At 43.4% G+C, this 27,605-nt stretch overlaps 2 protein-coding genes across 11 annotated transcripts in view; one reads left to right on the top strand and one right to left on the bottom strand.

Annotated features, from left to right (window-relative positions):
- The first annotated feature begins 1,350 nt into the window (after nucleotides 1-1,350).
- On the top strand, nucleotides 1,351-27,221 carry HABP2 (hyaluronan binding protein 2). 4 transcript variants are annotated; one of them, XR_014948763.1, is made up of 15 exons: nucleotides 1,351-1,496; nucleotides 7,906-7,939; nucleotides 11,464-11,595; nucleotides 12,480-12,590; nucleotides 13,221-13,337; nucleotides 13,613-13,732; nucleotides 14,267-14,438; nucleotides 14,840-14,934; nucleotides 15,041-15,287; nucleotides 15,956-16,098; nucleotides 16,412-16,546; nucleotides 17,745-17,890; nucleotides 25,340-25,544; nucleotides 26,444-26,554; nucleotides 27,058-27,221. XR_014948763.1 is itself a non-coding variant. In XM_085554792.1 (14 exons), exons 1-13 carry the CDS (start codon nucleotides 1,422-1,424, stop codon nucleotides 25,499-25,501), a joined length of 1,689 nt encoding a protein of 562 aa, XP_085410918.1. In that variant the 5' UTR covers nucleotides 1,351-1,421; the 3' UTR covers nucleotides 25,502-25,544; nucleotides 27,031-27,221. The 4 variants fall into 4 exon arrangements, 3 of the variants coding, with proteins under 3 accessions (XP_085410918.1, XP_015722804.1, XP_085410917.1); XM_085554792.1 differs by lacking the exon at nucleotides 26,444-26,554 and having other exon boundaries at nucleotides 27,031-27,221; XM_015867318.3 differs by lacking the exon at nucleotides 26,444-26,554.
- Nucleotides 26,689-27,605, bottom strand: part of NRAP (nebulin related anchoring protein) — a 51,267-nt gene continuing 50,350 nt past the window's right edge. For all 7 annotated transcript variants that reach the window (XM_085554760.1, XM_015867290.3, XM_085554759.1 and 4 more), the window contains one exon: nucleotides 26,689-27,117. In XM_085554760.1, the coding sequence (XP_085410886.1) occupies nucleotides 27,019-27,117 (99 nt within the window). In that variant the 3' untranslated portion in view covers nucleotides 26,689-27,018. The remainder of the gene's footprint in view (nucleotides 27,118-27,605) is intronic.

Raw genomic sequence — 27,605 nt, forward strand, 5'->3', positions numbered from 1 at the left:
AGCTGTGCACAAGGGCATATCTAAATAAAATGCATAGGAAATAGCATCACGCAAATATGATCTACATTTTTTCTTGATCAAAGAGGCTGAGGGAAAAAAAATAATTAAAAAGTAAAAGCCTTATGCAATGAGATTTAAAAGAAAACTTTGGAGGCTGACAAGACGCATCTGGCACAACTTCAAAGTCCATCAAAGTACATATAATCAATGTTTGTCAATAGCAGTTTTGCATCCTTTAATTTATCTTTCATGGGTATAAAGAATGATGTTATTAGGATCCAGTCCATACCTTAATTCTGTTTGAGATTTGATGAATCAGGGCTCTATTAAAATTCAGTGCAAATCAGCTTACTCAAGGACACGTTACATAAAGTTGTGCATTATCTAACCCCTTTCATCTTGCTGTCTTTCCAACTAGTTAGAGAATCTGGTATATCTTAAACCTGCATGTGTGGCCACCAACATATCAAATCTCAAACATTTTTTGCTTGTAGGCACCTGCTTAAAGTATGTACATGAGGAACAGGTGTCGCACTATTTATTTTTTGATGCATGAAAACTACTTTATGATGATCAAGCTCCAAAATGAGTGTACAATTTACTGTAGACTGTTCGAGTCTTCTCAACAGAAAATTATGTTCTTTTCCTCCTGGTGATGCAAAATGTGTTCAGCTTCATAAACATAGAGAAGTATTAACAAGTACTTCTGTATTTCTAATTTCCTTGTCCTTTGCTCTTGGGCTCCAAAATATTTGGGAGAAAAAGTGTGTTTTTCATATGTTCTCATAACATGTAGCACAAACAAGGTCTGATAAGTACAATTTTGTTGGCATTTCTATAATAGGGGGTTGTGTTCCTGTGTTGTTTCCCTCAGCTGCCACTGTTGTTGTAAATGCTTCGGTATTCACCTAGAAACTGGGGAAACTCGAGAATTTCAGGTTTTATTAGGAAACAGATCATGAGTTCTCATATCCATGGAAAAATGCTTGAGAATGTGAGTCTTGATGTCTGAAACTAGAAAAGAATAATAATAAAAAAACAGCACACTTTCATGTTTCTAAAAGTTTTACAATTTATAATGAGATTCACCATTTGTTCAAGTTGCTGGAAGAAAAGTCTGACAGACCTGTTTTGAATGAGAATAACAGAAAAAAAAAAAATTGAACACAAGAAAAACAGTTTTGTCATTAGTTTATACTATGCCCAGCTTTGTTACTTACTTGTTTGGAATACTTACCAGCAGCCAACTAGGTGCTTTTCTGGACAGGGTGCACTTATTTAATCAGGGCAATCTGTTGAACATTAAACAATATTTGAAGTCAGTTATTTGCACTGAGGTAGCTCACCCTCAAATAATTGTGCCTTATCTGAAAAAATGTAGGACAACAAGAAAAAGCATATTTCAGTTCAAATAGAGCAGCATGAGGATGGTTAATGGTGCTTTGACCCTTCAGGTTCTCCCACTGGTTCTTTTCCTAGGGAACACCTATGTGTCTGTGAGTATAGTTCGATATTTCTTTTCTTGCTGCATGCCAGCCCTGTCACTTGCAGAGCCTTTCCTGGATAGTTGGAAAGGGTGAAGAGTGGGTAGTGAGTATCTCCTGCCTACCTCATCCTTGGGGTGGTACAGGGCACAGCACGGCGATGGCACTGGGCTGAACTTTGGCCTCTCCATGTGGATTTTCTTTTGAAAGAAGGTTCCTTCAAACCCCTGCTTTCTTGATGCCAATTCCTATGTGTGGTGATTTCATATTTGCTGAACTTGATTTCCAAATGTTCAATGTTTGCATGTTTAAATTGATTCCTTTGGACTTGATGATCTTCAAGGTCTTTTCCAACCTGGGTAATTCTATGATTCTTTGGGAAACATGTATAGTGAGGGGCTTTAGTACATGGTGGGTCTTTCTGAAGAGCTGGATGAGTTTGCAAGCAGTGATAATCCGCACTCAGTGAGGCAGGTATAGTTGTCTTACACAGTGTGAAGTCTGGTGTGAATTTTCCTAACTGGTTCTAAGCGTTAGGTTGGTTTGCTCTCTCTGACAATCCTTAGCTGACTTTGTTCTACATTGCACAGTGGAAAACGCAGTGCATGTCTCCCCCAGCCCTGAAAATTCATTAACGTTGCTAAAATGCAAAAGCAATTCTGCTGTCACTGAAACGCAGCACGACAGAATATTCAGCAGGCTAGTTTTTAATAAAACATATTTTTTCTTCATAATTAATATAACAAGTTTTTATGGCTTAGCACTTGGTGTGAATCCCAGAGAAAAAAAAAACACCAAAAAAAATAGGAAGAGGGGAACGAGTTGCTGTGGCGCGACCATTGCATGGCAAGCATGTTACAAGGGGACCTTTTCCCTTAATGATTTGTTCCAAAGAAGTTATGCTGAAATAGCTTGAGCAAAAAAAAACCATAGACTTTGCACACTTGTGTAACTGTGGATTCCTCTCCCACATGCAGCTGAATTCCTGTTTTCATCCTTCTCGCTTCTATTCAGGGCTAGTTTTAGGAGTTTGTGTAAGTAACACTCCTCTTTAGAAATGCTACTGATGTTAGATAGCAGAAGTCAAACACAGATTTAGACAGTAGCTCCTACTGAGTCAGTCAAAATAGGACAGAAAAGATCTGGGACATTTATGGATCCAGAGGGTTTGAAGGACTATCAAGCAATAATTTCTGTCCATTCTTTCATATCCTGAGGAAAAACTGTTTTCACCTGCATTAATCCAAAGAATTTCTATTTAGGGCTTGAAAATGCATCATGGATGCAAGTGAGAGCAAAATTTACTCCTGTTTTAACATATGTGTGCAACTGTACAAAAGATTGCCTTTGGATGTAACCGGTCTTCCTGGTTTTCAGTTTTGTTTTGAGTGGGTTTCTTTTTTTGTTTTGCTTTTATTGCAGTAGGTGCTCATGGATCCACACATTGGCATTGCATGGACAAGGAATTTTTTAGAGAAATCAATACATTTCTTCTCAATAAGATGCTGTGGTGGAAATATTCCTGGCACAAAGTGCTGTGTTTTCAAGTATTCCACATTTTTTGCTAGGAAGAATTTCAGAAGCAGAGTTATTATCAACATCCAGACAGAGCCATTTAGCTGAGCATCCTGCCTTACCCAGGCTTGCACTGAATCTTTTCTGAAATACACATAGACTTGAATGATACACTTAAATGCCATTTCTAAAGAAACTGGCAAAAAGATGAGATTGAGCTGGATCCTACACTTTCCAGGGCAGGAGATGCTCACATGCTGGGCTCCCAGTTAATGAAGCTCTAGACATTTGTAAATCAACAGATGTTCAGATCAGCCTTTTCCCTCCTATCAGTGTTACTCTGATACTCAGCACCACTGGCAGCAGAGAGAAAGAGAAGCGCAGGAGTTGAAGCAGCAGCTGTGGTTCTTCACTGAATATTTTGGATCTTCAAAAAATTGATGTCTGTTACTTGTGATGGAGAGGGTTTTCAGGTTCCCAGCCATGTCTATTCCAGTAGTCAAGTGCACTTAGTATTGGAACGGAAAAGAAGAAAGTATTGCATGAAGATCAAACAATTGCAAGGAAAACCTATTAGTCCTACCCTCAGCAGGGAGCTGGAACTGGATGATCTTTAAGGTCCGTTCCAACCTTCTATGATTCTGTGGTTCTGTGATTCGAGGATAACTTTCCATCGATCTGTGTTTCCTAGCTGGCCCACAGCACCCGAGAGGCTGTTACCATCAGCACAGGTCTTTCCATGCCAGGAGTGTTCAGAAAATCACACTTTAGGGTGAAAAGACCCAAAGTGTCTCTCTTGACACCTTGGTATGTTAGTTTTTCTACCCTCTCATGGATCCATTCTTGTCATAAACTCCCATTTCTCTACTCACCCATCCTCCCAGGGCTCTGTTCTGCTGCACCACTGCAGAACAGAGCAAGGGTTGTCAAACTCCCCTCCCTTTGCACTCCATGAGGCACAATGCCCCCCTGCAGCATCACCTCACTTTGCCTGATGCAGCAGGAAGGCGAGGAAGCCCCAGGAGTGCCTCCAGCTAATTGCACTCCGAGAGGGACACGCGTCTCTCTGGCCCCCCCAAGGCAATCAGCTTATGCCCTGCAGCGTGCAGGTTGATATTCCCTGTAACTAAAGGGACTTAATGACTTTGCATAAGCTTTAAGTCGAGTAGCATAACCTGCAAGCCCAGCACCAACTGCCAAAGCATTCAGTGCGACACAGCAGGTTTGTGTAACCTCCTTGGAATGGGTTTCATGCCTTCCCCTAACTCTGGCATTGCAGACTGGCCCTGTTTTTCAGCAAGCAACACACACACCACACCCACCAGTGAGAGCCGCTTTAAAAACAGCCAGCTGCTAGCAGACCATCTCCTACAGTGTAAAGATTAACTTGGAGACTTTGATCTCTTGGAGGGCAGGAGATGGTCGTGTCTGTGCAGGGAAGCAAGCTGCCTCCTGCAGCACCTGTGAGAGCTGTGCTGTGCTTCTTTTAGATCCATGCGTGTTTTGGATCAGGTGTGACCACAGGAAGGGTCTGCAACTGAATAACCAGTAAAATCATAGAATCATTAATATTGGAAAAGACCACTAAGACCATCTAGTCCATCCATTAAGCCATCCCCACCATGCCCACTAACCACGTCCCTAAGTGCTACATTTCTCCATTTCCTGAATACCTCAAGGCACGGTGATGCCACCACTTCCCTGGGCAGCACATGCCAATTCCTTACTAGGCAAATAAAAGAAAGACTCTGTATGTAAACTTCTCTGGAAGTCCTGCCACCAGTTAATAAGGGACGTGCTGTGTACTCTGGGGCAAATGCTGCAGTTCAGCACACAGGCAGGAGATGGCTTGCTAGCAGAGAGGTGAAGAACTTGGGGGTTTTGGTGGAATCCTGTAAGGGAATGGTTTCCCAGGCTAAAAATACAACATGCATTGCATGTGTGCTCCAGATGGTAATATGCCCTGCTTTCATTATACCACAGCCATTGCCTTGGCTGAGTAATGTAATGTCATTGCTGGAAAAGCCATTTTGCCTTGAAGTTCAAAGACTGTCACTATCCAAGATGGTTGCAGGCAAAAATCTGGCTGATTGTAAGAGCATCAGAACCGTCAATTCCCTCCTCCTTTGGCGGGGAGCCCAGACAAAGGTTCCCACTGAGAGCTGTCAGCAGGATCAAGGGGTTCCTGAGGAAAGGCAGTAGTTGTGACTGCCCTCGTGGCTCCTCCGTGCCGGATGTCAGCCGTGGGTGGAAGCTGATCAAATAGCCATCCTCGTTCTCCAGCACAGCCCTGTGCCACTGCCTCCCCAGCTGCAAGGCTGAGACTGTGCAGAGGAAAGGGCCGAAGCTTGGTTTGCTGCCATGGAGGCCACTTTGTGTTGAGTTGCAGGAGAAATTCCTTGATTTAGTGCAATTCAGCAAGCAACTCATACAAGATGCAGCTGAATTTCTGAACTCCTGTAGGGCTTTGTTGTGAATTACATGTATGTGGAGGGGCAATTTTCTTCCCTTTGCCTCATCAGCTCAAATAACAACACTATTTTCTCTGGAATTACTCCTGGTTTGCACATATGTGAATTCACAGCCTAACCTTGCCTTGTCGCCTTTGTGCTGCCTGTTCCTCCACCTGCTTTTGTATTGTAATTATTCATCTTGATAGTAATAAGGGGTAGCAAGACACAATCGACTGTTCAACTGCAGAATGCCCTTGGCAGCTGTAAATAACTTCCCTTGAATTTAGGGTCAAATCTCGCTGCCTTGCTCTGAAAGAACTGCCAGAGATTAACTGGACATTTTTGTCTAGGAGCTGTAGGATTCTGACCTGAGACATAAGAAAGCTCCCTGTTCTGGCACTGCTGTTTGCAATCTATTTTATTAGCCTTTCTTAAGGAGTTGAAATGGAAAAATGGAGAGCATCATCTCTCTGTGGTGTTTAACCTTTGTACAAAGCCTAATTAGCAATGTTTCAATGGTTCTTTGGAGAAATGAAGCCTCACTGAAGTGTTAATCCCTATGATCATGACAACAACAAAGGTCAGGTGAAAACAGGTATTTTGAGTTTCAGTCATTAGCCCACCCTTGATTTTTAGGCACCCTATAGATGTGATTGACTCCAAACTATGTACCAGTACCCACATAAAATGCCTCTCCTGCATTTTTCTTTTTTGCAGGGTTTCTTTTTCTATGAGCCTAAAGTCATAAAATTTACAATTGCTCTCCGCGAATTCTTCCAGCTTCATTCCCCCATCTCTGTGGACCTGCTGCCAGCAGGATCTGGCAATTTTATTTTCTCTTGAGAAAACGCACAAAGTATCGGTGCCGGGCTGCAGAAAGGAGGCTGTTTGGTGAAACAAGCCCCACAGCCTCGTTTCTTCCCCCCCACCCCCCCGCTTCCCCTCCTTTTGTTCGCATCTCGCTCCCGGCTGGGCGCAGTATCGCACCTCGTTGAAAGGACAAGATCCTCCTCTGCTGGCCATGAGCAATACGGCACGACGGCGAGGGGTCTCGCCGCTGTGCTGCTCCTCCAGGCCTCAAAGCTCCATCCCCCTCCCGCAAACCACCTCTAATATCTCACATCCTATGTCCCCTATTGCACCACTTGCATGCTACATTCCACCTCCCGCTTTCCGCATCCCCCATCCCATGTCCTCCATCCCACTTCCCTCATACTGCATCCCACCTCCCACGTTCCCCATCCCGTGCCCAGCAGCCCCCTGCACATAGGAAAGAGCAAGTTCATGCCTGCAGGAGGGAAGGAGAGGGGCTCTTACCTGGCCTCAGCCACACAGCACCATAAAAAGATTCATGTATGGAACTTAAAGGTGATATTTGGCTTCGTGTCTGCTAGCAGAGGTGGAGATTGTATGAAGCAGTGTGATCTGGTGGATATCTCAAGGGAGGAATAAAGTCTCTGTGTTAGGAGGCCAGGTATACACACAGGAGTCCATGAAGAAAGGTTTGGAAGGGGGACAGGTTTGGGGGAAACGTAGTAATAATAGGAATAGCAATGTGCTCAGGCTCCATTCCTTCTCTTTTTTGTATCTGAGCAATGATGCAGTGCACACTTCATGCAGCCCAGGCTGTCACTCTGTCCTTCCCATGTAAAGTAAATGGCTGCCCTGAGAGTAAGGAAGTTTTAGCAGCCTCCATGAAAACAAAAGCTTCTGTCCCCAAACCCATTCATCAAATAGCACGAAGGGGAAGCACAGAGAGATGAGGAGGGAAACAAGGTGCAGTTACAGAGGCTATACCATGTAGCATGGAAGCCAAGCAGAAAAGCCCCCACTCCCTGTCTCCAGGAGGACATTAGCAGGCCTCAAGCATCCTCAGGTGCATGTGCCCAGGGTAGCAGCAGGTGTGAGTTGTTCTGAGTAACGTGGCAAGGTTCTTATTCACTGCTGCTTATTCATTTGCTCACAGTCACAGCCAGGGTTTAGCTGAGAATACTGGCATGGCAGCTCCACATCATTTCTTATATGCCTACTGTTAGCGCATATGTCCTTGTTGCACCTGGGTAGCCCTGTCTGCAGCTGTGATTTACAGCAAAAGGAGAGGTATGCTGACACCTCTGTGTGGGGAATTAATCCTGCTGTGGTGCTGGTATGTTCTCTTTCTGCTTCATTCATTCTTCAAAGGCTGTTTTCTTCCTTCTCCTTCTCCCTTTTGTCATTTGCCCTTGATCAGGAGCCAAAGAGGAAAGGCTGGAGTCTCATGTCAGAGGGTGAACGTATGGCATTTCCTCATGGGAAGGAAGTGCCCTGCTAGCTGGCTGTAGTGCTATTAGATAACTACCATCATTTAATAAGCAAAGAAACAATTAACTTCTCTGGGACTCGTGTTTTACAAACACACTGCAACTTTGGCTGGATGCTCAGCAACTGACTCTGCCTTTCTTTATCCTGTGCAGCCTTCCTGGTCCTCCCTGGTCAGCCTGCTGAATGGTAAGTGGCTTTGATTTCTTTATTAAATTCTGCATGAGCCTGAGGTGTTGGCAGCCTGATCCATTGAGATCGATGGCTGGTGGTTAGTGTTGAGTTTTGACTTCATATGCAGCTTTGCAGCACTTAAAGCAACAGTTGAGATAAAATGGGAAGTTATTGTGTTTTGAACAGGCAACGTGGCCTTCCTGAATCTCATGTTGGTGCAAAAGGCAACTATTTTAATTACCAGGTTAGGATCACTGTGTGTTTTTGTATCTTAATGGATCTATGGTGGAGAATTATTGTATTAGTGCTGAGTTTAGTGGGTAAGCCTCACGATTCCTTTTCTTGAATTCAGTGGCATATAGAGCTGAGCTTACAAGTAATAGTAAAGTATTACATTTGATTCCTTTTCACACATATGCTCACTTTTACTACTCACTCATCTATGTTCCTCTTCATTCTGTTGTCATTTTGGTGACCCTATATCCATACAGCTCTGGTTCTTTCCCCAGATTAATTCTGCTTTCCTTATAGAATGTTCCAGATCAGTATTTAGTTTCCACATCATCAGCTGCAACTAACAGCAGGCAGGCACTGCAAGGCCACTATAGTGAAATAGTCCTGAAATTGTTTGAAAGGAGCGAGGGTTTGGCTGTTCACTGTTCTTATTTCTTTTGCAATTTCTTTCTGAAGTCACAAATGCTCGCAGCCAAAGCTTTTGTGGAAGGGAGGAAATACCAAGAGGTCTGTGCAGAAGCAAGTGGGAGACCTACTGGTATTTGAAGTGCCATCGCAATTTCAGCTTCATAAAAATAACTTTATATTATTCACAGACCCTCAGAAAGTATTTAGAGAGGTGGCAGAAAAACTCATCCTGCTTAAATTAGGCCAGATTTCAGTTCGTCCCTGGAGGTTCAGAGAGCTTTAATAAATGCCGGGTGCTTTCAGTGTTGGCAATAAGCTTTAAATTTGCACATCACTCATCTCGACAACTGCAGTCCAAAAAAGTTACCTTGCCATTCGGGTCACTCGATGGCATCCTAATGCATCACTTTCCCACTTGGAACATTAGTCATGACTTGATCCAGGCAAGGTTTTGAAAACAGTGTGACTGCCAGCATCGGGATATCTGTTCTCCCTATAAGAGAGAGTCCGTGTAAGCTAACGAACAAGAGGATATTGATCAGAAATCCATTATATGATTGACAGCTCTTGGCAATGTGAAAAAGTGCAGATGAAAGCTTGAGCAGTTTAAAAGATCACCCAGACCTCAAAGCTGATTTGAAGCTTTAAAAGTCAATCTCTTGCCTATCAATTATGGGGAGATTTTTTTTTTTTTTTTTTTTTTGTACTACACAGAAAAAAAGTTATTCTTTGAAAATTTGCATGCAGGATGTCTAATTTAATTTCATGTAATAGTCACATTTCGGTGACAAATGTCAGATCACTGCTTTTATATTAAGCACGTTAAGGTTTTCCAGCGCTTACAGAGAATGAGTACTCTGATTTAGTTCTGATTTAGTAATGTGTTTAAATCAACCAGTGTATCAGATTTGGTGTGTTAATTATGTGCTTAGATTTAAAAAAGAAAATATGTTGCTTTTGCTTTACTAAACCCACGGCTTGTTATGAATAATTAAAAAAAATAAAAATGGAATGGGAACACTTCTTAAGTAAGAAATGTGGAAGCCAAATAGTTATTTAGTGATATAGTGATATAGCAGTGATAAACAGGAAGACATCTTTGTTTGATGTACCCAAGCCGGGGAAAGGGGGAGGTGGGGGAGGTTCTGTTCTTTATTCTTATGGTGCTTAATAAATGATTCCTTGGTAAGAGATGGCAGCAAAACAAAGCAGTGGTATCGTCAATTCTGAGCACTGTCCTGATGCTGAGCAGTTGGTAGATGCTTCTGCAGCGGCTTTGGTGTCTGTGCTTGTTTGGAGCACTTGTTTTTCCTCTATCAATTCAGCAAAGCCCTTGTGCTCTCTGTACCGCATGCTGGGCATGTCTGCTGGGTGCTCTCGGCAGCCCCAACTCCTCCGCTCATCCTTCACAACTTTTACCAGCTATGTCTTTTAGAGAAGAAAGATAGAAAAAAGGCTACCCTGTCTCTCCGAATAGCTCCTTAAATCACCTGTGGAACAAAAGCTGACGTTCCCTGCTAAGATTTTGAAAATAAACAGGGGAAACAAAACCAGGCTCCTCCACAATATTCCCTCAAACTTGAGTCCGCCTGCAGAATCTCCCCTCGGACAAAGTGAGCTTGCAGGTTGCATTTCAGGCAAAACCTTCTTTTTGTTTTCCTTTCTTAACTACATCACATTAAATTTAATTTTGTCCACAGTAGACAATGTCCTTATCTTCCAACGAGATCCTTCTGTTCCTCAGCACAGCGCACACTTCTGCAGCACTTGCACACTGTCGAGACTCGGCTCCTGTGGAAATAATGAGCTGAGTAAAAGGAGTCTTGACTTGACATAGCAGTAAATGAGGTGAAACTTTTCTCTCTCTCTCCTTTTTTTTTTTTTTTCCTGAGAAACGAGAGTTAGCATGTAGGAATGGGGGAAAAAAAAGAGGAGAAAAAAAAAAAAAGATGATTCTATTTTAATATGAAATATAAAACATCCATTGTTACAAAAGTGGATTTTTTCTTTCTTTTTTTTTTTTTTCAGAAGCAAAGAAAGAATAAAGATAAAGGCTGCAAGGGAATGAATGAGGGGAGAAAACTAAGATAATGTAGTCGATAATCAGTTCAAGGCTGAGCATTATCCATGGGGCCATCGGTCCGGCCCTAGGGGAGAGCTTTTTAAAATCTCTCTGCACGCAGTTTAGGTGTGCTCATTACCATAGCTTGTCTTTGACATCTCAGCAGGGCTTCCATAGGCAGCAATGTGCCCATGCAGATCATCTGCCCCAAACATGGGCTGGTGGAGCTCCAGGCTCTCCCTCAAGTGAGCACGTGCTTTGTGGCACACGTTCCCCAGCACAGTGGGGATGTTGCTCCTTCAGAGAGGCTCTGTGAGCTTGCAGGCTTGCTGCCCAAACGAAGCTGTTTATCTTCAAGGAGCTGGCATTTGAAGGAGCAAGACAAAGGAAGCCTCTTCTTGCAGAGCTTTCTCTTCCCAGGATGCTCAGAATCCTGTAGTCATTAAGACTGGAAAAGACATCTTAGTTCCTCACATCCAGCTGTCCACCTACCATCAGTATTGCCCACAAAGCCATGTAACACATCTCCATGTTTCTTGAACTCCTCCAGAAATGATGACTTTACCACCTCTACGAGCAGCCTGTGACAGTGTCTCACCACTCTTTCTGGGATGTTTTTTCTAATATTCAGCCTGAATCTCCCCTGGTGCAACCTGAGACCATTCCCTCTCAGCCAATTGGACTCGTCCATATCTGTATGGACCTAACTATCAACTGAGCAAAGAACATCCGTGTCCCCTCCAAGCACTGCAGTAGATGCCCCCAGCTGGGGATGGTCACACACAGAGGTGACTTTGTAGCAGTTATAACCCTTCTGCATTTCCTTCCCCTACAGATGAAGCTGATGAGTACGATGAGTACTATGATGAATACACGCAGGTGGAGGAGGAACCCTCCAAAGACTTTATGCTCTTGGGGGATCCCGACTGGATCGACCTATACCCTCACTACAGAGAAATCCAGCAAGGTACTCGTGGGGGTGGATGGGGGGCGAGGAAGGGTTGAAATCCCAGCCCTTGTATGCAGTGTGTGGCAGGGCTCGGCTGCCAGCCTGCCTGCAGAATGCCTGCTTCAAAGGGATGAGTGGGGAGGGTTGTTTGCTGTGTTCTCTTTTGTGTTTCTCTTGTAAGGAGCCTGTGTTTTATCTCTAGGTTTCACAGGATGGATTCTGATCATGCAGAACATTTCTGATTGCTACTACAAAAAAACACAGGCTTATTTGTCTATAGACACTGTAAGATGTAATTGCTGTTTTCATGGGATAGATGTTCTGTATTTGTGCTGGGAACCAAATGTAGAGCAGGTTTCTTTTCTTTTCTGGTTTTTTTTTTCTTTTTTCTTTTTTTTCCTTTTCTTTTTCTATTTTACTGAATTTTAGGAGAGCAGGAAAGGATGCCCTGGGCTGCTGTGGGAACACAAGGGGAAAGGTGGGACTGCAACAACCCTTCTCCTCTGGATGGCTTTTCCAAGGGAGTTTTAGTCCTAGGTTGTAAGCAGGGCAGAACCAGGTCCAAGCAACTCCACACCAATGGCACGGAGGCAGGCGCCCAGGACAAGCTCAGGTTCTTAATAGATCTGCTTCTACTGCAGAGGCAAATGTGCTCCATCATATTGCCTGTAAAGGGAGCTGGGAACCCCTGGGCTCTAAGCCTTACAGAGTACAAGAGGCTCCACAGCAATCCATAGCTGCTCCTGCTGGGCCAGCCATCAGCACAGCCTGTGTTACAGTGGATGCTTGCCCAACCTTCTTCACGGCCCTATGGTGGCACCTGTCACACAAAAAGCGCACACAAGAAAAAATGCCAGCAAGAAGCTGAAAGCAAAACTAAAAGCTCTCTGTCCCTACCTTAGAAGATCTGTGCTCCCCAAACCCCTGCAAGAACAACGGCTGGTGTGAGATGAGAGGAAGCCATTTCACCTGCCACTGCCCCAGGCCCTATACCGGGGATACCTGTGAGAAAGGTAATCACTCCTTTGCTGACTGATGTTTCTTGTTCTTGCAGCTGAGGCAACAGGAGCAAGTACAGGGTTTTATAAGCCTACTCGTCACTGGAGGGAGAGATTTAGCAGCCCGCTCCAGCCATGTCAATAGATCCAGGCCAGAATCTGTCTAAAACAGCACTGCACATTTCAGGTGTGGAGAAGGCACACTGCTGTCTTCTGCCACCCCAGGGCAGAGGAGGCTGAGGGGAGCAGTCATGGTGGCCCACAGCTCATCATGGGGAGTGGAGCAGCAGAGTGGAGCTCTGCTATCTGGTGATAGTGACAGAGCCTGAGGGTTCAGCATGGAGCTGTGTCTGGGGAGGGGTGGGAGGGTGGTAAGTAAAGGCTCTGCACCAGAGGGTGATGGGCATGGAACAGTCTGCCCAGGGCAGAAGGCATAGCACCTCGCTACTGGAGTTCAAGGAGCATTTATTTGGACAACACTCTCAGACATATAGTCTGATTTTTGGGTGGACTCAATCTTTGGTCTCTTCCAACTCAGATGATGTTCTGTGGTTCTCTGGGTCAGGAGAAACATGCCTTCCCATCAACCAGTGAAGGCACAGCTCTCACACACGTGGATGAAGTTGTTTTTCTGCTTTCCTGCAGTGGAGGACACGTGTGTGGACAACAACTGTGCCAGAGGAGACTGCCTTGTTATGTTAACCAAACCTTACTATCAGTGCAGCTGTAGCCATCCCTACAAGTTACCAGACTGCCGGCAAGGTGAGTGCAGCTCAGCAGGCACAGATCCCGCATTGCGGGGTGCTGTGGGTCTGGGCCTGTGTTGGCTGCAGGTCTCATCTGCAGGGATGATGCTGGGTGATTTATGCCCTGTTTATGTCCTGGTGGGTTGGTCACTAATGAGCCCCATGCTGGCAGGTATTTTGAAGTTCTTACAAGGCTAAATGGAGACTTTCCCTGATTTCCAGTGGGAATGTGAATGGCTATAGTGTGTCCAGCAGAGTGATGATGCTCTTCTCTGATTTTCACCTTGACAGCTTCTTCACAATGCAGGCCAAACCCATGCAAAAATGGAGGAATCTGTATGCGGCACAAAATCAGATCAAAATTCACCTGCAAGTGCCCTGAACCTTACCAAGGGAGGTTCTGTGAGATCGGTAAGTCATGGCTCCATTGGAGAGGCGAGGGGTCAAACCTCACAGATCGCCCTCACCTTGCAGACAGCCTGACTGATGACTGGCTGATGTTTGTAACATAACACTGATTGCTCTGTGTTGCAGGTGATCTTTGCTCCATCCTCCATGCAGTTTAGGATTATAACCCTGTAAACTTACTTTTGGCACACTCGTTGCCCTATCATGACAGCAGCTCTGTGCCCAGCTCTGCCTCATCCCTCCAGTACCATTTCTTGCATAGGCCACTGGAGAAGAGATTCTTCTTTGTCAGACACCTTTTAGCTGCTAGGTCTTACCCAGTAAAGAGGCTTTGGGCACTTGAAGTCAGTGGAACTTATGCTGGAGAGATGTTGGGACATAACTCATTTCTGGCCTATCTGGATTATCACCATGTAGCCCTGCTAGTCCTTCTGATCCTTTGTCAAATTAATGTTAGGGAAGGAAGAGAGAGGAAAAAGAACCACTTTAGTCAAAGAATGACAGAGAAGACTCTTTTATATCAACATGGTCTTACAGGACCGGATGATTGTTATGAAGAGGACTCCTTTTATTACAGAGGAAGAGTAAACCAAGCAGAGAATGGCAGGACTTGTCTGCACTGGAATTCCCACTTGCTCTTGGACTTCTCTATTAATGCATTTATGGAGGATGCTGAGTCTTATGGCATTGGGGAGCATAACTTCTGCAGGTAACATTTGAAGAGCCAGTTGTATCAAACAGATCTTTGAATACAGATTGCTCCCATGAATTTGCTAAAGTGGTGGTATTAAAATCATGGTATCTTTCTTGACAACACCTCTCTCTAAATTATGGAGATACTGGAGATGCCACTGTTACTGATGAGAAGATTCCAGAAACAGACCTGATTTTCTTTGTCTTTCTTAGGGTTGTTAGGTGTGGGGACAGTAAAATAGCAGCAGTTACAACTCCGTTATTTTAGGTATTTTCTTTATCAAATCTTTTGAAGTGTATCTCTTAAAGCTTGGTTCTGCCATGGAAGCACAAGTGTGCTCTTATAAGCATTCTCAGCTTCTTCGCACAACTTCCAGGAGAGTTTTCCACTTTGATGCTCTCAACCATCCCTTTCAGAAATCCTGATGAGGATCAAAAGCCCTGGTGCTTCGTCAGAAAAAATGGTAAAGTGGAATGGGACTTCTGTGCTGTTTCACCATGCTCTGGAACAGGTATAGTAATGCCTTAGGTGTGAGCTGGTTGGTCATGTGTAGGTGGTCCAGATGAGCAGGTCACTGCCTGATACTTAACTCCTACTGTCTGATGTTATTTTTGCAGTACATGTTGCTGTTTCTTCCAAAGCAGCTGTGGGGACCCAAGAGCAAGAAAATGAAATGTTCAAAACCTGTGGAAAACCAGAAAGTCAAAGGGGGCTCAAGAGAATCTATGGTGGAACTAAGACTACAGCTGGCAAGCACCCCTGGATGGTATCTCTGCAGAACAAGTCTTCTGGAAGAGCAAGACACTTTTGTGGTGGAGTGCTAATTAAATCATGCTGGGTTCTTACTGCTGCACACTGCATTGAGTATGTGCATGTCCTTTGCCTAGGGCAGATAAACATATAAAAAACAAGGTAGCCATTAAGGACAACTTGAAATGATTTACAATCCAAATTATTTCTGGGTATCAAATTGAAAGGAAAACATACATGAAAATATGCACATACATTTTAAAAGATGGTTCTTGCTGGAATTACAAATTAAACTTACCCTCCAGTCACCTAAAATGATCTAAAACATGGTTTAGTGGAGAAATATTGGTGGTGGGTGGGCAGTTGGACCAGATGATTTTGGAGGTCTCTTCCAGCCTCGGTCATTCTATGATTCACTCATCATCACAGCTGCAATAACAGACTGTTTGCACAATGCTGTTCTCCCCCAGAATGAATTTAAAAATTAAATGTCAAAAAACTAGGTTAAAAAAAAAAAAAGCAAAAAAATGTTCATGCAGAACTAATAATGTTGTATTTTATCATTGCAACTATTCAAGGGTGCACGTACTGTCCAGCACTGCATCTTTCTCTTCTAAGCTATCCTATTACTATCGTTGGGATTCTTTCCATCATGCCCTACATCAGGAAGCAGTGTCTTGACTTCTGGATAGTTAAGCTGCAGGTTTTCACCACTGTTATACAACATCTGTAACTTCTGCACCACCACAATGGATAGTGTAGTTTACTGTACTCTTTTGCAGAGACCGAGCAGAAGATCTCCAAGTGGCCCTGGGAAAGCAAAACCTCAAGAGGAAAGAGCAGCAAGAACAAATATTTGATGTGGAGAAGGTCATCGTACATCACAGATACAGCGTGGAGGCCGATGTCCCATACAATGATATTGGTAAAACCTTTTTATTTAATTAGTTGGAACTGAGATCAGTATAAAATTCCCCTCTTAGAATGTGTACCGGAAATAATTAGGCCGCATTGCGGCTTACACCCCTGTGAATCATTGGAAGATGAATCATGATGGGCAGAGAAAAATCATGTGTGGGGAGGAGTTAGAAAAAATAAAGGGGCAGGTTCAGCATGTAGTGCAAGCTGTATGTCAGTTGCATGGAGCCTTGCACAGAGTTATGGTACAGACTGAAAGTGATGGCCAGGGATTAAAACCAGTTACAAATACTTCTTGTGGTTGATTTTCTTGTTTTCAGCATTAATTAAGTTGAAGCCGATCGATGGTCAGTGTGCCATAGAATCAAAGTATGTGAAAACAGCATGTCTGCCTGATTTTGAATTTCCTGTTGGGACTGACTGCTTCATTTCAGGATGGGGTGAGACGGAGACAGGTATGTGAGTTCTCAAGGGCTTGCTGGAGTTTTGTTAGTAGCTTGATGGCAAGGTAAACTGGTACTTTTAGTGGCAATTGCTAGACACAAATGCAGGGCTAGGCATAGAGTGAAACCAAGACACGGAATTATCCACCCAACTAGCTCCTTTTCTTGCCCACAGTAAACCCTGAAGGGAGAAGTTACAGCACTTCAGAAAAGATAATTGCAATTTCCTGAAAAAAATGCATTTTCTCATGTCCTGATTAATGTGTTGCTGTAAAGCAGCAAAAGGAAAATGTGTCACTGAGGCTGCAGTAGGTGTCCTGGTGTTTTGTGACTGATACAGCCTGATACGGTGTGTAGGGCCAAATTCCTCCTTCTGATGCAAGTCTCATTGAAGTCCACAAGAGACAAGCATGTATGTTTAATCAGAAAGCACCAACAGAATCTAATAGACATTTTTTAAAAGTTCGAAATAAAAAGCAACTTAAAAGCACATGGGGGATTTTTGTATTTTGTATTTTTTTTCCTGCTAAGTATATAAAGTACCCTGTCCATGTTCAAACTAGATGTCTCCTTCTTTGCTATGAGCTATTATTAGCATTTCAGGAAATCACTGCAGAAGTGGTAAATATCCTGAAACTCAAGCAGAACCAAACTTGTAAACCATCTTCAGTCATCTGCAGATGGTATTGCTTTGATACTTTGGCTTTCGCCTTTAGATGTCAAGTTAATTATGTCTTTAAATTCTCTGTAATTAATTGTTGCCTTTAAATATTGCATGATTTTCAGTTTTCATCTGTTTCATTAGTCCACACATTAAAACATCTAATGGCACCAGCCTGAGAAGTGCTGAGCAGCTCTAAGTACTGTTGTACTTAGTAGTGGGAGCTGCAGACAACCAGCACCCTTGAAAAGCAGGAGTTACCTCTGCTACATGCAGAGCTGATCTGAGCCAGATTCTTGATGTGTGTGTGACTTTGCTTTTGTTCAGGCAGCAGCTCGGTGTCTTGAGTGAAGCTTTCAGGCTGACTTTAACCCTTATCAATGCAGACAGATACTTTTCTTTCCAGGCTGGACCATGAACCCCTTCCTGGTCTTTACACCTTGCCATCCATAAGGCGAGCAAATTCGTATTTTGAATATTTTGAAAAAAGACGATATGTAACAGGAATGTGAGGAAGGTGACTCCATTTTTTCGGTGTACTTCCTGCAGATGACATGTCCCTTCAGCTGTTAGATGCCAGTGTCAAGCTGATTTCACAGAAGCAATGCAGTGCACCCAAAGCATATGATCAGAGGCTGGATGAAAGCATGTTCTGTGCAGGAAACCTTCGGAGAGGTAGAACTGATTCTTGTCAGGTCTGTTGCTTTTTCTGTATTTGAACTCTAATTTTTTGTGTAAATAGGCTGTGCAGAGCAAAAGCTTTGGCAGGGCACTGCATGTGTATCCGTTTCTTCCATCAGTGTATTACTTCAACAGCCATCGTATTTCTCCCATACAGTTTGAGATGTATATCCCTGGAGCTCATGTTATCATGTTATCACTGTCAGCCGCAGGCAGATCTATGGGACCTCAAGAATAGGCTGGGAAAGGTGGCTTCTGAGGCTGACTGTCATAATAACATGAAAACTTGCCTTTTTCCTCTCGATTCTATTACACTCTCTACCACGAGAAACAATTCTAATCTGATTTTTGCTATCAGAGCTTATGCTTACTAGAGAAGTCAGGGCTGATATTTCCTTATAGTTAGTGAAAATGTGAAGCCTGTTGTCATGGTTTTGTAATTTTATAATTTTGCTATCAGTATTCCACATCATAACATCATGTCAAGTATGGATACTTCTGTTGAATGTGCAGTCCACAGAAGAAGACTACATATCCCAGAGAACAACAGGAGTAACAATAAGTCACGGGACCGGGACTCTATATAATCTCGTTCCCAGGCTGGAGTGCCCTCCTTCTCTCGAACTGCTCGGAGAGTGGGAAGCGTTCCAGCCGTGTCGCCTAGAGTTCATAGTAGGCCTCTCGGTTTTCGGAGACTCTCTCTCTCTCTCTGTTTCGTTCGATTTTGTTAGCCTTAATTATATTATATTGTGTTATCTTGTATTTCGATATCATATTTAGTAAAATAAGTTTTTCCTCCTTAGATTGTCGCTGTTTTATCCCACTCCCCTTTTCCCCCTCCTTTCCAGGCCCCGGGGGGGGGGCGTGGGGTGGCTTCCCCTGTCACGGGCATAGGTAAATCTAAGTAACCCGTGACAGATTTAATGGTGGAGAATGCGGGCATAGAGCTTTTTAGCTTTTAGAACAACTCTCTCTTTGCTCTTAAAGAGCTTCATTACGGGAGTGTTGGGAGTGTTATCTTTCCGTAGCTGCTCACGGAGAACGTGACCTTGAAATACCAGACAAATTGTCAACATTAAGGGCTGCTGCATATTCTCAGCATTGCTATCTATCTTTTGTGTAGAAAACAAAGGGATTTATTTCTCCCTTAGAGCAAAGCTAGCTAGCTCTGACTTTTACAGAGCCTGCCAGCTATGAATCCACTCTTTATCCCAGTTGCTCTGTTTAAGGGATTGAAAGCAATTATGATCTTCTTAAAGTATTGGTCAACTATTAACACCATAATTTGGTGTTGTGGAATTGTGCAGATATATAGCCTAATAAGGTGGATACTGATGGAGACACCTGCCTGGTACTTTTACGAGATGTGGTATGGTCAGAATTTTGGCATCTACACCTCAGATGAATTTGTGAATCTTACAAACACTTGCATCCCAGATGGAACAGGCAATTTTACAAATACTTGCATCCCAGATGGAACAGGCAATTTTACAAACACCACCATGTTTAATTCATTGTACAGGCTAAAAAAACCCTTTTTATTTAGGTTGTACTCTCAGATTTCCACACGCTTTTCAATAACTGAGATAGGGTTCATACTTGCATTCATGTTATCACTATCAATGCATGCATATATGTTCCTATGCATTCGTTCTATGCGGAAGTCTCCTCCAGAACCAGAGAATGATGACTGGCAGGGAATATGGAAAGGTTTAGGAAAAGTCTTAGAAGCATGGGGACCCGCAGTGTCATGGGATTTCACTCTTGAACACCTAAGGGACCCTAAGAAATTAAGTGAGTATTTGGGTCAGAGATCTAAGGAGGTAAACCTTATGTGGGGTTTGGCTTATGCATACCGTGCTTTGTATCATACTATTCTGGAGAGAGAGAGTTTCCGATCTGAGATTCAAGCCCAAGTTAATTCTGATCAGTCACAGGAGGCATCAGTAGCAATATCAGTTGCCCCTGTGGAAGGCAAGAAATGGAAACGGGTGTCCATGCGTCTAGAACGAAAAGAAGGAGAAGCACAGGGGGGGGCAGCAGAAGATCCAGGTGCCGGGCATGGAGCAGTACCGAAAAAAGCAAAGGCAAAAACCAAGAGGCATGAAGAAGAGACTGATGATGAGGAGGAAATCACCTATTGTCGACCTCTGAAGCTGACTGAAATCCAAGGCTCAAGAAAGGAGTTCACACGGCGTCAAGATGAAGGTATCCTTGCTTGGTTGCTTCGCTGCTGGGACAACGGGGCCAACAGCTTGTCTCTAGATGGTAATGAAGCTCGCCAACTAGGAAGCATTGCCCAAGATGCAGGTATCGACAGAGGGATTAGCAGATGTTCGGATGGAGCTGCCACTCTCTGGTTGCGGCTGTTAGAAGCCGTGAGAGAAAGGTACCCCTATAAGGATGCTTTGAAGCCTAAATTTGATAGTTGGAATACCGTCCAAAAAGGTATTCAGCGCCTGAGGGAATTGGCCATGGCGAAAATGTTGTACAGCCCTGATCCAAGCGAACTTGACCCTGAGAGAGTGAGGGCCGATCCTGACATGTGGCAGAAAATCACAAGTACAGCACCAGAGAGAATTGCACAGTCATTGGTATCAGGATCTAAAGGATTCGTGGACAGATGGCCCCGAGTTGTTGAGCTGATTATAATGCTTCAAACCATCGATCAGCAGCTCCCCCAACTGCATGCCGCAGTTTCTGCCATCTCACGGCTAGAAAACCGAGTAGATGAAATGTGCAAGAAATTGTTTCCATCAACTAATTGTAATGATCCTGTAATAGTATCAGAAACAACTGATGAAGGTCAATCCTCGTACGGGCCACCAGGTCTAATGAAGGATCTGATCAAACTAGTCCAGTCCTACTCCCCACCTGCATCATCAAAAGTCTCAGCTGTTAAACGCACACGCTTCCCAGCTCGAGCAAAGAACAACAGTACGATTGCACCGCGTGTTTCCATGTGGCGCTACCTACGTGACCGTGGAGAAGACATGAGGAAGTGGCATGATCAGCCCACTTCTGCACTACGAGCACGGGTGAAAGAACTGCTAGACATACCAACCACCAGCGGAGTTGCTCCAGTCATCACAGGTAACCAATAGAGGGGCCCTGCCCTCAGTCAGGGGAGGGAAAGGGATAATAGAGTTTATTGGACTGTGTGGATTCGATGGCCTGGCACATCAGAACCACAGGAATATAAGGCGCTGGTGGATACCGGTGCACAGTGCACCCTAATGCCCTCCAGTCATGAAGGGACAGAATCAATCCATATTTCTGGAGTGACTGGGGGCTCTCAAGAATTGACTGTGCTGGAGGCTGAAATAAGCCTCACTGGCAAAGACTGGCAAAAACATCCTATTGTGACTGGCCCAGGGGCTCCATGTATACTGGGTATTGATTACCTCAGAAGGGGGCATTTCAAGGATCCTAAGGGGTATCGATGGGCCTTTGGGATAGCTGCTGTAGACATGGACAACATTAAGCAGCTGTCTGTTTTGCCTGGCCTGTCAGAGGACCCGTCTGTTGTGGGGCTGCTACGAGTAAAAGAGCAGCAGGTACCGGTTGCTACAAAGACAGTGCACAGACGGCAGTATCGCACCAACAGGGATTCCTTGCTCCCCATTCATGATTTGATTCGCCAGTTGGAGAATCAGGGAGTGATCAGTAAAACTCACTCACCTTTTAACAGTCCCATATGGCCAGTGCGTAAAGCCAGTGGAGAATGGAGGCTGACAGTAGACTACCGTGGCCTGAATGAGGTCACACCCCCATTGAGCGCTGCTGTGCCGGACATGTTGGAACTCCAGTACGAGCTGGAGTCAAAAGCAGCCAAATGGTATGCCACCATTGACATTGCCAATGCCTTCTTTTCTATTCCTTTGGCCGCAGAATGCAAGCCACAGTTTGCCTTCACCTGGAGGGGCATTCAGTATACTTGGAACCGTTTGCCCCAGGGGTGGAAACACAGCCCAACCATTTGCCATGGGTTGGTCCAAACTGTACTGGAACAGGGTGGTGCTCCTGAACACCTGCAGTACATTGATGACATTGTTGTGTGGGGCGATACAGCAGAAGAAGTTTTCACAAAAGGAGAGCAGATAATCCGGATTCTTCTACAAGCTGGCTTTGCTATTAAGCGAAGCAAAGTAAAAGGACCTGCCCAGGAAATTCAGTTCTTAGGTATAAAGTGGCAGGATGGACGTCGTCACATCCCAGCAGATGTGATCGACAAAATCACTGCCATGTCTCCACCAACTAGCAAGAAAGAGACACAATCTTTCCTGGGTGCAGTAGGCTTTTGGAGGATGCACATTCCAAACTACAGCCTCATTGTAAGCCCCCTTTATCAGGTAACGCGGAAGAAGAATGATTTTGCATGGGGCCCTGAGCAGCAGCAGGCTTTTGAACAGATTAAACAAGAGATAGCCCGTGCTGTAGCCCTGGGGCCAGTACGGACTGGACAGGATGTAAAGAACATCCTCTACACTGCTGCTGGAGAGAAAGGCCCCACTTGGAGTTTGTGGCAAAGAGCCTCAGGAGAGACCCGAGGCCGACCCCTGGGATTCTGGAGTCGATCATATAAGGGGTCTGAAGAGTGCTACACTCCAACTGAGAAGGAGATCTTAGCCGCGTATGAGGGGGTTCGGGCTGCTTCCGAAGTAGTCGGGACTGAAACACAGCTCCTTTTGGCACCTCGACTGCCAGTGCTGAACTGGATGTTCAAAGGACAGGTTCCCTCCACCCATCATGCTACCGATGTCACCTGGAGCAAGTGGATTACGCTGATTACACAGCGAGCGCGAATGGGAAACCTCAATCGTCCGGGAATCCTAGAGGTAATCATGGACTGGCCTGAAGATAAAAAGTTTGGAACATCACCAGCAGAAGAGGTATCACGTGCTAAAGAGGCCCCACCATACAATGAATTACCAGAAAATGAAAAGAAATATGCCCTATTCACTGACGGATCATGTCGCATTGTAGGGAAGCATCGCAAATGGAAAGCTGCTGTGTGGAGCCCCACACGACAGGTTGCAGAGGCCACTGAAGGTAAGGGAGAATCAAGTCAGTTTGCAGAGGTAAAAGCTGTCCAGCTGGCCTTAGATGTTGCTGAACGGGAGAGGTGGCCAATGCTGTATCTTTATACTGACTCATGGATGGTGGCAAATGCCTTATGGGGGTGGTTACAGCGGTGGGAACAAAATAACTGGCAACGGAGGGGAAAATCTGTTTGGGCCGCTGAACTATGGAAGGACATTGCTTCCCGAACAAAGAATATGGTTGTAAAGGTGCGTCATGTGGATGCACATGTGCCCAAAAGTCGGGCTACTGAAGAACAACAAAACAACCATCAGGTAGATAAAGCTGCTAGAATTGAGGTGGCTCAAATCGACTTGGATTGGCAGAATAAGGGCGAATTATTTCTAGCTCGATGGGCTCATGAGACCTCAGGCCATCAAGGAAGAGACGCAACATATAAGTGGGCCAGAGACCGAGGGGTGGACTTAACCATGGACGCTATTGCGCAGGTTATTCATGATTGTGAAACATGTGCCATAATTAAACAAGCCAGAAGGATGAAACCTCTCTGGGAGGAAGGGCGATGGCAAAAGTATAAATATGGGGAGGCATGGCAGGTTGATTATATCACCTTGCCACGATCTCGCAGTGGTAAGTGTTATGTACTCACTATGGTAGAGGCAACCACTGGGTGGCTTGAAACATACGCAGTACCCCATGCAACTGCTCGAAACACCATATTAGGTCTTGAGAAACAAGTCCTGTGGCGACATGGCACCCCAGAAAGAATTGAATCTGATAATGGGACACATTTCAAAAATTCTCTTATAAATACTTGGGCCAAAGATCATGGCATTGAGTGGATTTATCATATTCCCTACCATGCACCAGCTTCTGGTAAAATTGAACGATATAATGGGTTGTTGAAAACTATGTTGAAAGCAATGGGTGGTGGAACATTTAAGCACTGGGAGAAGAATCTGGCAGAAGCCACTTGGCTGGTCAATACTAGAGGATCTGTCAATCGTGATGGTCCTAGTCAATCTAGCCCCCTACACACTGTAGAAGGAGATAAGGTCCCTGTTATACATGTAAAGAACATGTTGGGAAAAGCTGTTTGGGTCCTTCCAGCTTCTGGAAAGGGCAAACCTATCCGTGGAACTGTCTTTGCCCAGGGACCTGGGTGCACTTGGTGGGTAATGCAGAAGGATGGGGATGTTCAATGTGTGCCACAAGGGAATTTGATGCTGGGGGAGTGCAGTCAATAATTTTATGTATCTATATATATATATATATGTTTGCATGTGTAGTGTATTTTAGTTATTATAGTTGTACATTTAGTTATGTTACATGCAATTCTACTATTTAGCTATCACAATTTTACATATGTGTATATATATATGTATATATATGTATATATTAACCATGATGTAATAATGTAGAATAAGGGGTGGAATGTCATGGTTTTGTAATTTTATAATTTTGCTATCAGTATTCCACATCATAACATCATGTCAAGTATGGATACTTCTGTTGAATGTGCAGTCCACAGAAGAAGACTACATATCCCAGAGAACAACAGGAGTAACAATAAGTCACGGGACCGGGACTCTATATAATCTCGTTCCCAGGCTGGAGTGCCCTCCTTCTTCTCTCGAACTTCTCGGAGAGTGGGAAGCGTTCCAGCCGTGTCGCCTAGAGTTCATAGTAGGCCTCTCGGTTTTCGGAGACTCTCTCTCTCTCTCTGTTTCGTTCGATTTTGTTAGCCTTAATTATATTATATTGTGTTATCTTGTATTTCGATATCATATTTAGTAAAATAAGTTTTTCCTCCTTAGATTGTCGCTGTTTTATCCCACTCCCCTTTTCCCCCTCCTTTCCAGGCCCCGGGGGGGGGGCGTGGGGTGGCTTCCCCTGTCACGGGCATAGGTAAATCTAAGTAACCCGTGACACCTGTTCATATAAGTAAGTCTGTTGAGGAGTTTGAACAGTGCTTCCTGTGGAGAAAACTACCACTGCAAGCATACTTAAAATAGAAATCACCAATAAAACTGAAAAGGAGATCAGCCAATTTAAAGTGATAATTGCCATTATCTGAGGGGATCAGTGTTTTATGTTAAGGATCATATTATCTTTCTTAGCTCAGGCTCTGAACACCTAGTACTTTTATGCCTGGGAAATTTCAGATACACGGCACAGATGTAAACAGAAACTTATGTCCAACGAAGTTCAGTATTGTTTGACCTGGCTCGAGAACTGCAAGCCTATGTGGGAATTGATCAGCACCTTTTGGTACACCTGCTAGGAGGAAAAAAAACAACAACAACAAAAACACCACTCCAGCTCTGAATTCTTTTCATAAGAGAAGTGAATTCTTATATTGGTGAGTGATTTGCTTCTTATTTTAAACTAATCTTGTGTTTGTTTTTTTTTCTCATCAGGGAGACTCTGGAGGTCCTCTAACATGCATAGAAAATGGTTTCTATTATGTATATGGCATTGTGAGCTGGGGTGATCAGTGTGGTTTAAAAAACAAGCCAGGAGTTTATACTCAGGTGACATCATTTCTCCGTTGGATTAAAAACAAAATTCAGACTGAGTGAGTCATTATCAGATCAATAGGTAACAGCTTTCGTATGACAAAGGGTAAGTTTGAGCTATTTATTTGTTCTTAACCTTGCACCAAACACTTCTTTAGCAAAAAAAAATTAAAATATATATATATATATATATGTTATTGAAGTCTTCTCATGGTCCTAGATGGGCATTCTGAATAACCATCTTTAAAAATAACCTTTTAGTGTTTTCTAGAACAGCATTTCTGATGGGAGGGTTTATTTCAAAGCCCTCTCCTTTTGTAGGCAAAACAGCTTGGAAACAAGAGCAATACCAATACTTATCCACCTCAAATCCACTGGTTTGTGCTCCTAAAGCCAATGCCATTTTTTCACATACTTAAAATTAATAATTTGCCTGTGTTTTCAAGGCTGGAGCCATTGGAATCATCTGAGGATGGAAGATCAGGCAGAAAAACTATTTTTAAAAGCATTTCTATAGGGCAAATGACCCTAAATTCCATCAGTGATGAGTTCCAGATTGAACAAGTAAAAAATAAATTAGATATTTCTACTGGTGGTTTATTTTACTCCTGATGAGAGAAGGATTATGTATTATTCTCCAGTTCTACCATCGTATATAGATGCTTCGCTTCAATTCATAGCTAGAGGGTATTAAATCCTTTTGAAAAAAAAAAAAATCTAAATCTATTGGCTAATTTTTGGTCTTAAGTTTTTCAAGCAGAATTATTTATTTTCAGCCCAGTGATTCTGTAACGCTGTACAGAAAACTGGAAAACAATTGATTGGTGTTAAATCAGGATACAAAAAAATAGACATGCTTGCCCACAGAGTCAGTTATTTAAAATAGTACCTCCATCTGAATACCAGGGTTTATAACCTTCCCTAAGAAGCTTCCTAATCTATCAATAACTGTCAGGAGAAGTTTCCAAAGAACTAATCTTGATTTTATTTTTTTTTCTTTTGGAGGATTTGAAAAAAGAAAGAAACAACAACAAAAATAACCTAAATGGGATCTGAATATGTACTGTTAACCAAGAATAAATTATGTCTTTTAGTGGACAACAGAACAGGTCTCTGGTTAGTCAGTAACTTTGTTTCCACTGGCTGATGTCTTGTTCATCTGTTAGGCCACCTAAATCATGTATTTGTATTCTCTTAAAAATCAATGGAGCCAACAATATGTGAACATATAAATCTTTAAAGACTAGAAGTATGGAACCAGATTCATCAGATTTATTCAATACAAATTATTTTATATGCTACTAATCACGTTCATTCATCTGTAGTACAAAGCTGAGCCTGCCAGTCATCTAGTATTAATTTCATTTACAGCTTTAAATAAATATCAACCTCTGTAATACATACGGTGATAAATCAAAAAATATCCACACAAGTTACAAACATCATTTGTAAGTTGCAATGTCTGGTTTGTTTTTTAAAACAAAAAAATTCTTAGATGCCATTTATTGTGCTTTCCATAAAAAATAGAAAAGCTGTAATATTTGTAGGATAATTAATGTAATGTGTTATGTTCCTGTTTATTACTTGTACAGATGCATTTTCCTTCTCTTGACTTGCAGAATTTCCAGGGCATCAGGATTAACTGTGACCTGCTGAGATCCTTCCAGCCCCACTTGGTCCTGTAAGATCAAACACAACTACATCATGAAGATGGCTGAAAGCAGAAAGCTTAACTCTTATTCTATAAATATACTTATCAATTAAAAATTACCTCAACTTGAAACAACTGGATAATGTTTGAATGAATTACTGCTCTATACTAAGAGAATCTCTGCCCTGGAAAAGTAAGTGTGGATAGCTGACCCATTCGTGTCGGTTAGATGATACATATATCCAAGGACTGAGGGTGCTCAGTGCCTGATTTCTAATTAGTGCATTAAATAATGAATACATTAGCAAACACCTGAGTTGCAGATGTATTGTCTGCCTTTAGATTTCTCTGGGACAATCAGATCATCATCACATGTAACACTTAAGAATATACTGCCTCCAGTCCCCACAGCCTGCACTGCTCATCTGTAGTTAAAATTTGTTTCCTCAGTAGCTTTACAGATGAGAATGTAAATCATGGTTATGTCGTGTCCTGTTTCTCTTACAGGGGCTTATT

The sequence above is a fragment of the Coturnix japonica genome, chromosome 8, assembly GCF_054131305.1.
Source record: "Coturnix japonica strain WE chromosome 8, WE-NBRP24, whole genome shotgun sequence".
NCBI classification, from domain to species: domain Eukaryota; kingdom Metazoa; phylum Chordata; class Aves; order Galliformes; family Phasianidae; genus Coturnix; species Coturnix japonica.

What these genes read in the sequence shown, in the direction of transcription:
- HABP2 (XM_085554791.1), top strand. Translation starts at nt 1,422, where the DNA reads ATGAGGATGGTTAATGGTGCTTTGACCCTTCAGGTTCTCCCACTGGTT. An exon ending in TAGGGAACACCTATGTGTCT is followed by an intron (nt 1,497 to 7,905) that starts GTGAGTATAGTT and finishes TATCCTGTGCAG; the next exon opens with CCTTCCTGGTCCTCCCTGGT. An exon ending in GTTACCAGACTGCCGGCAAG is followed by an intron (nt 13,338 to 13,612) that starts GTGAGTGCAGCT and finishes TCACCTTGACAG; the next exon opens with CTTCTTCACAATGCAGGCCA.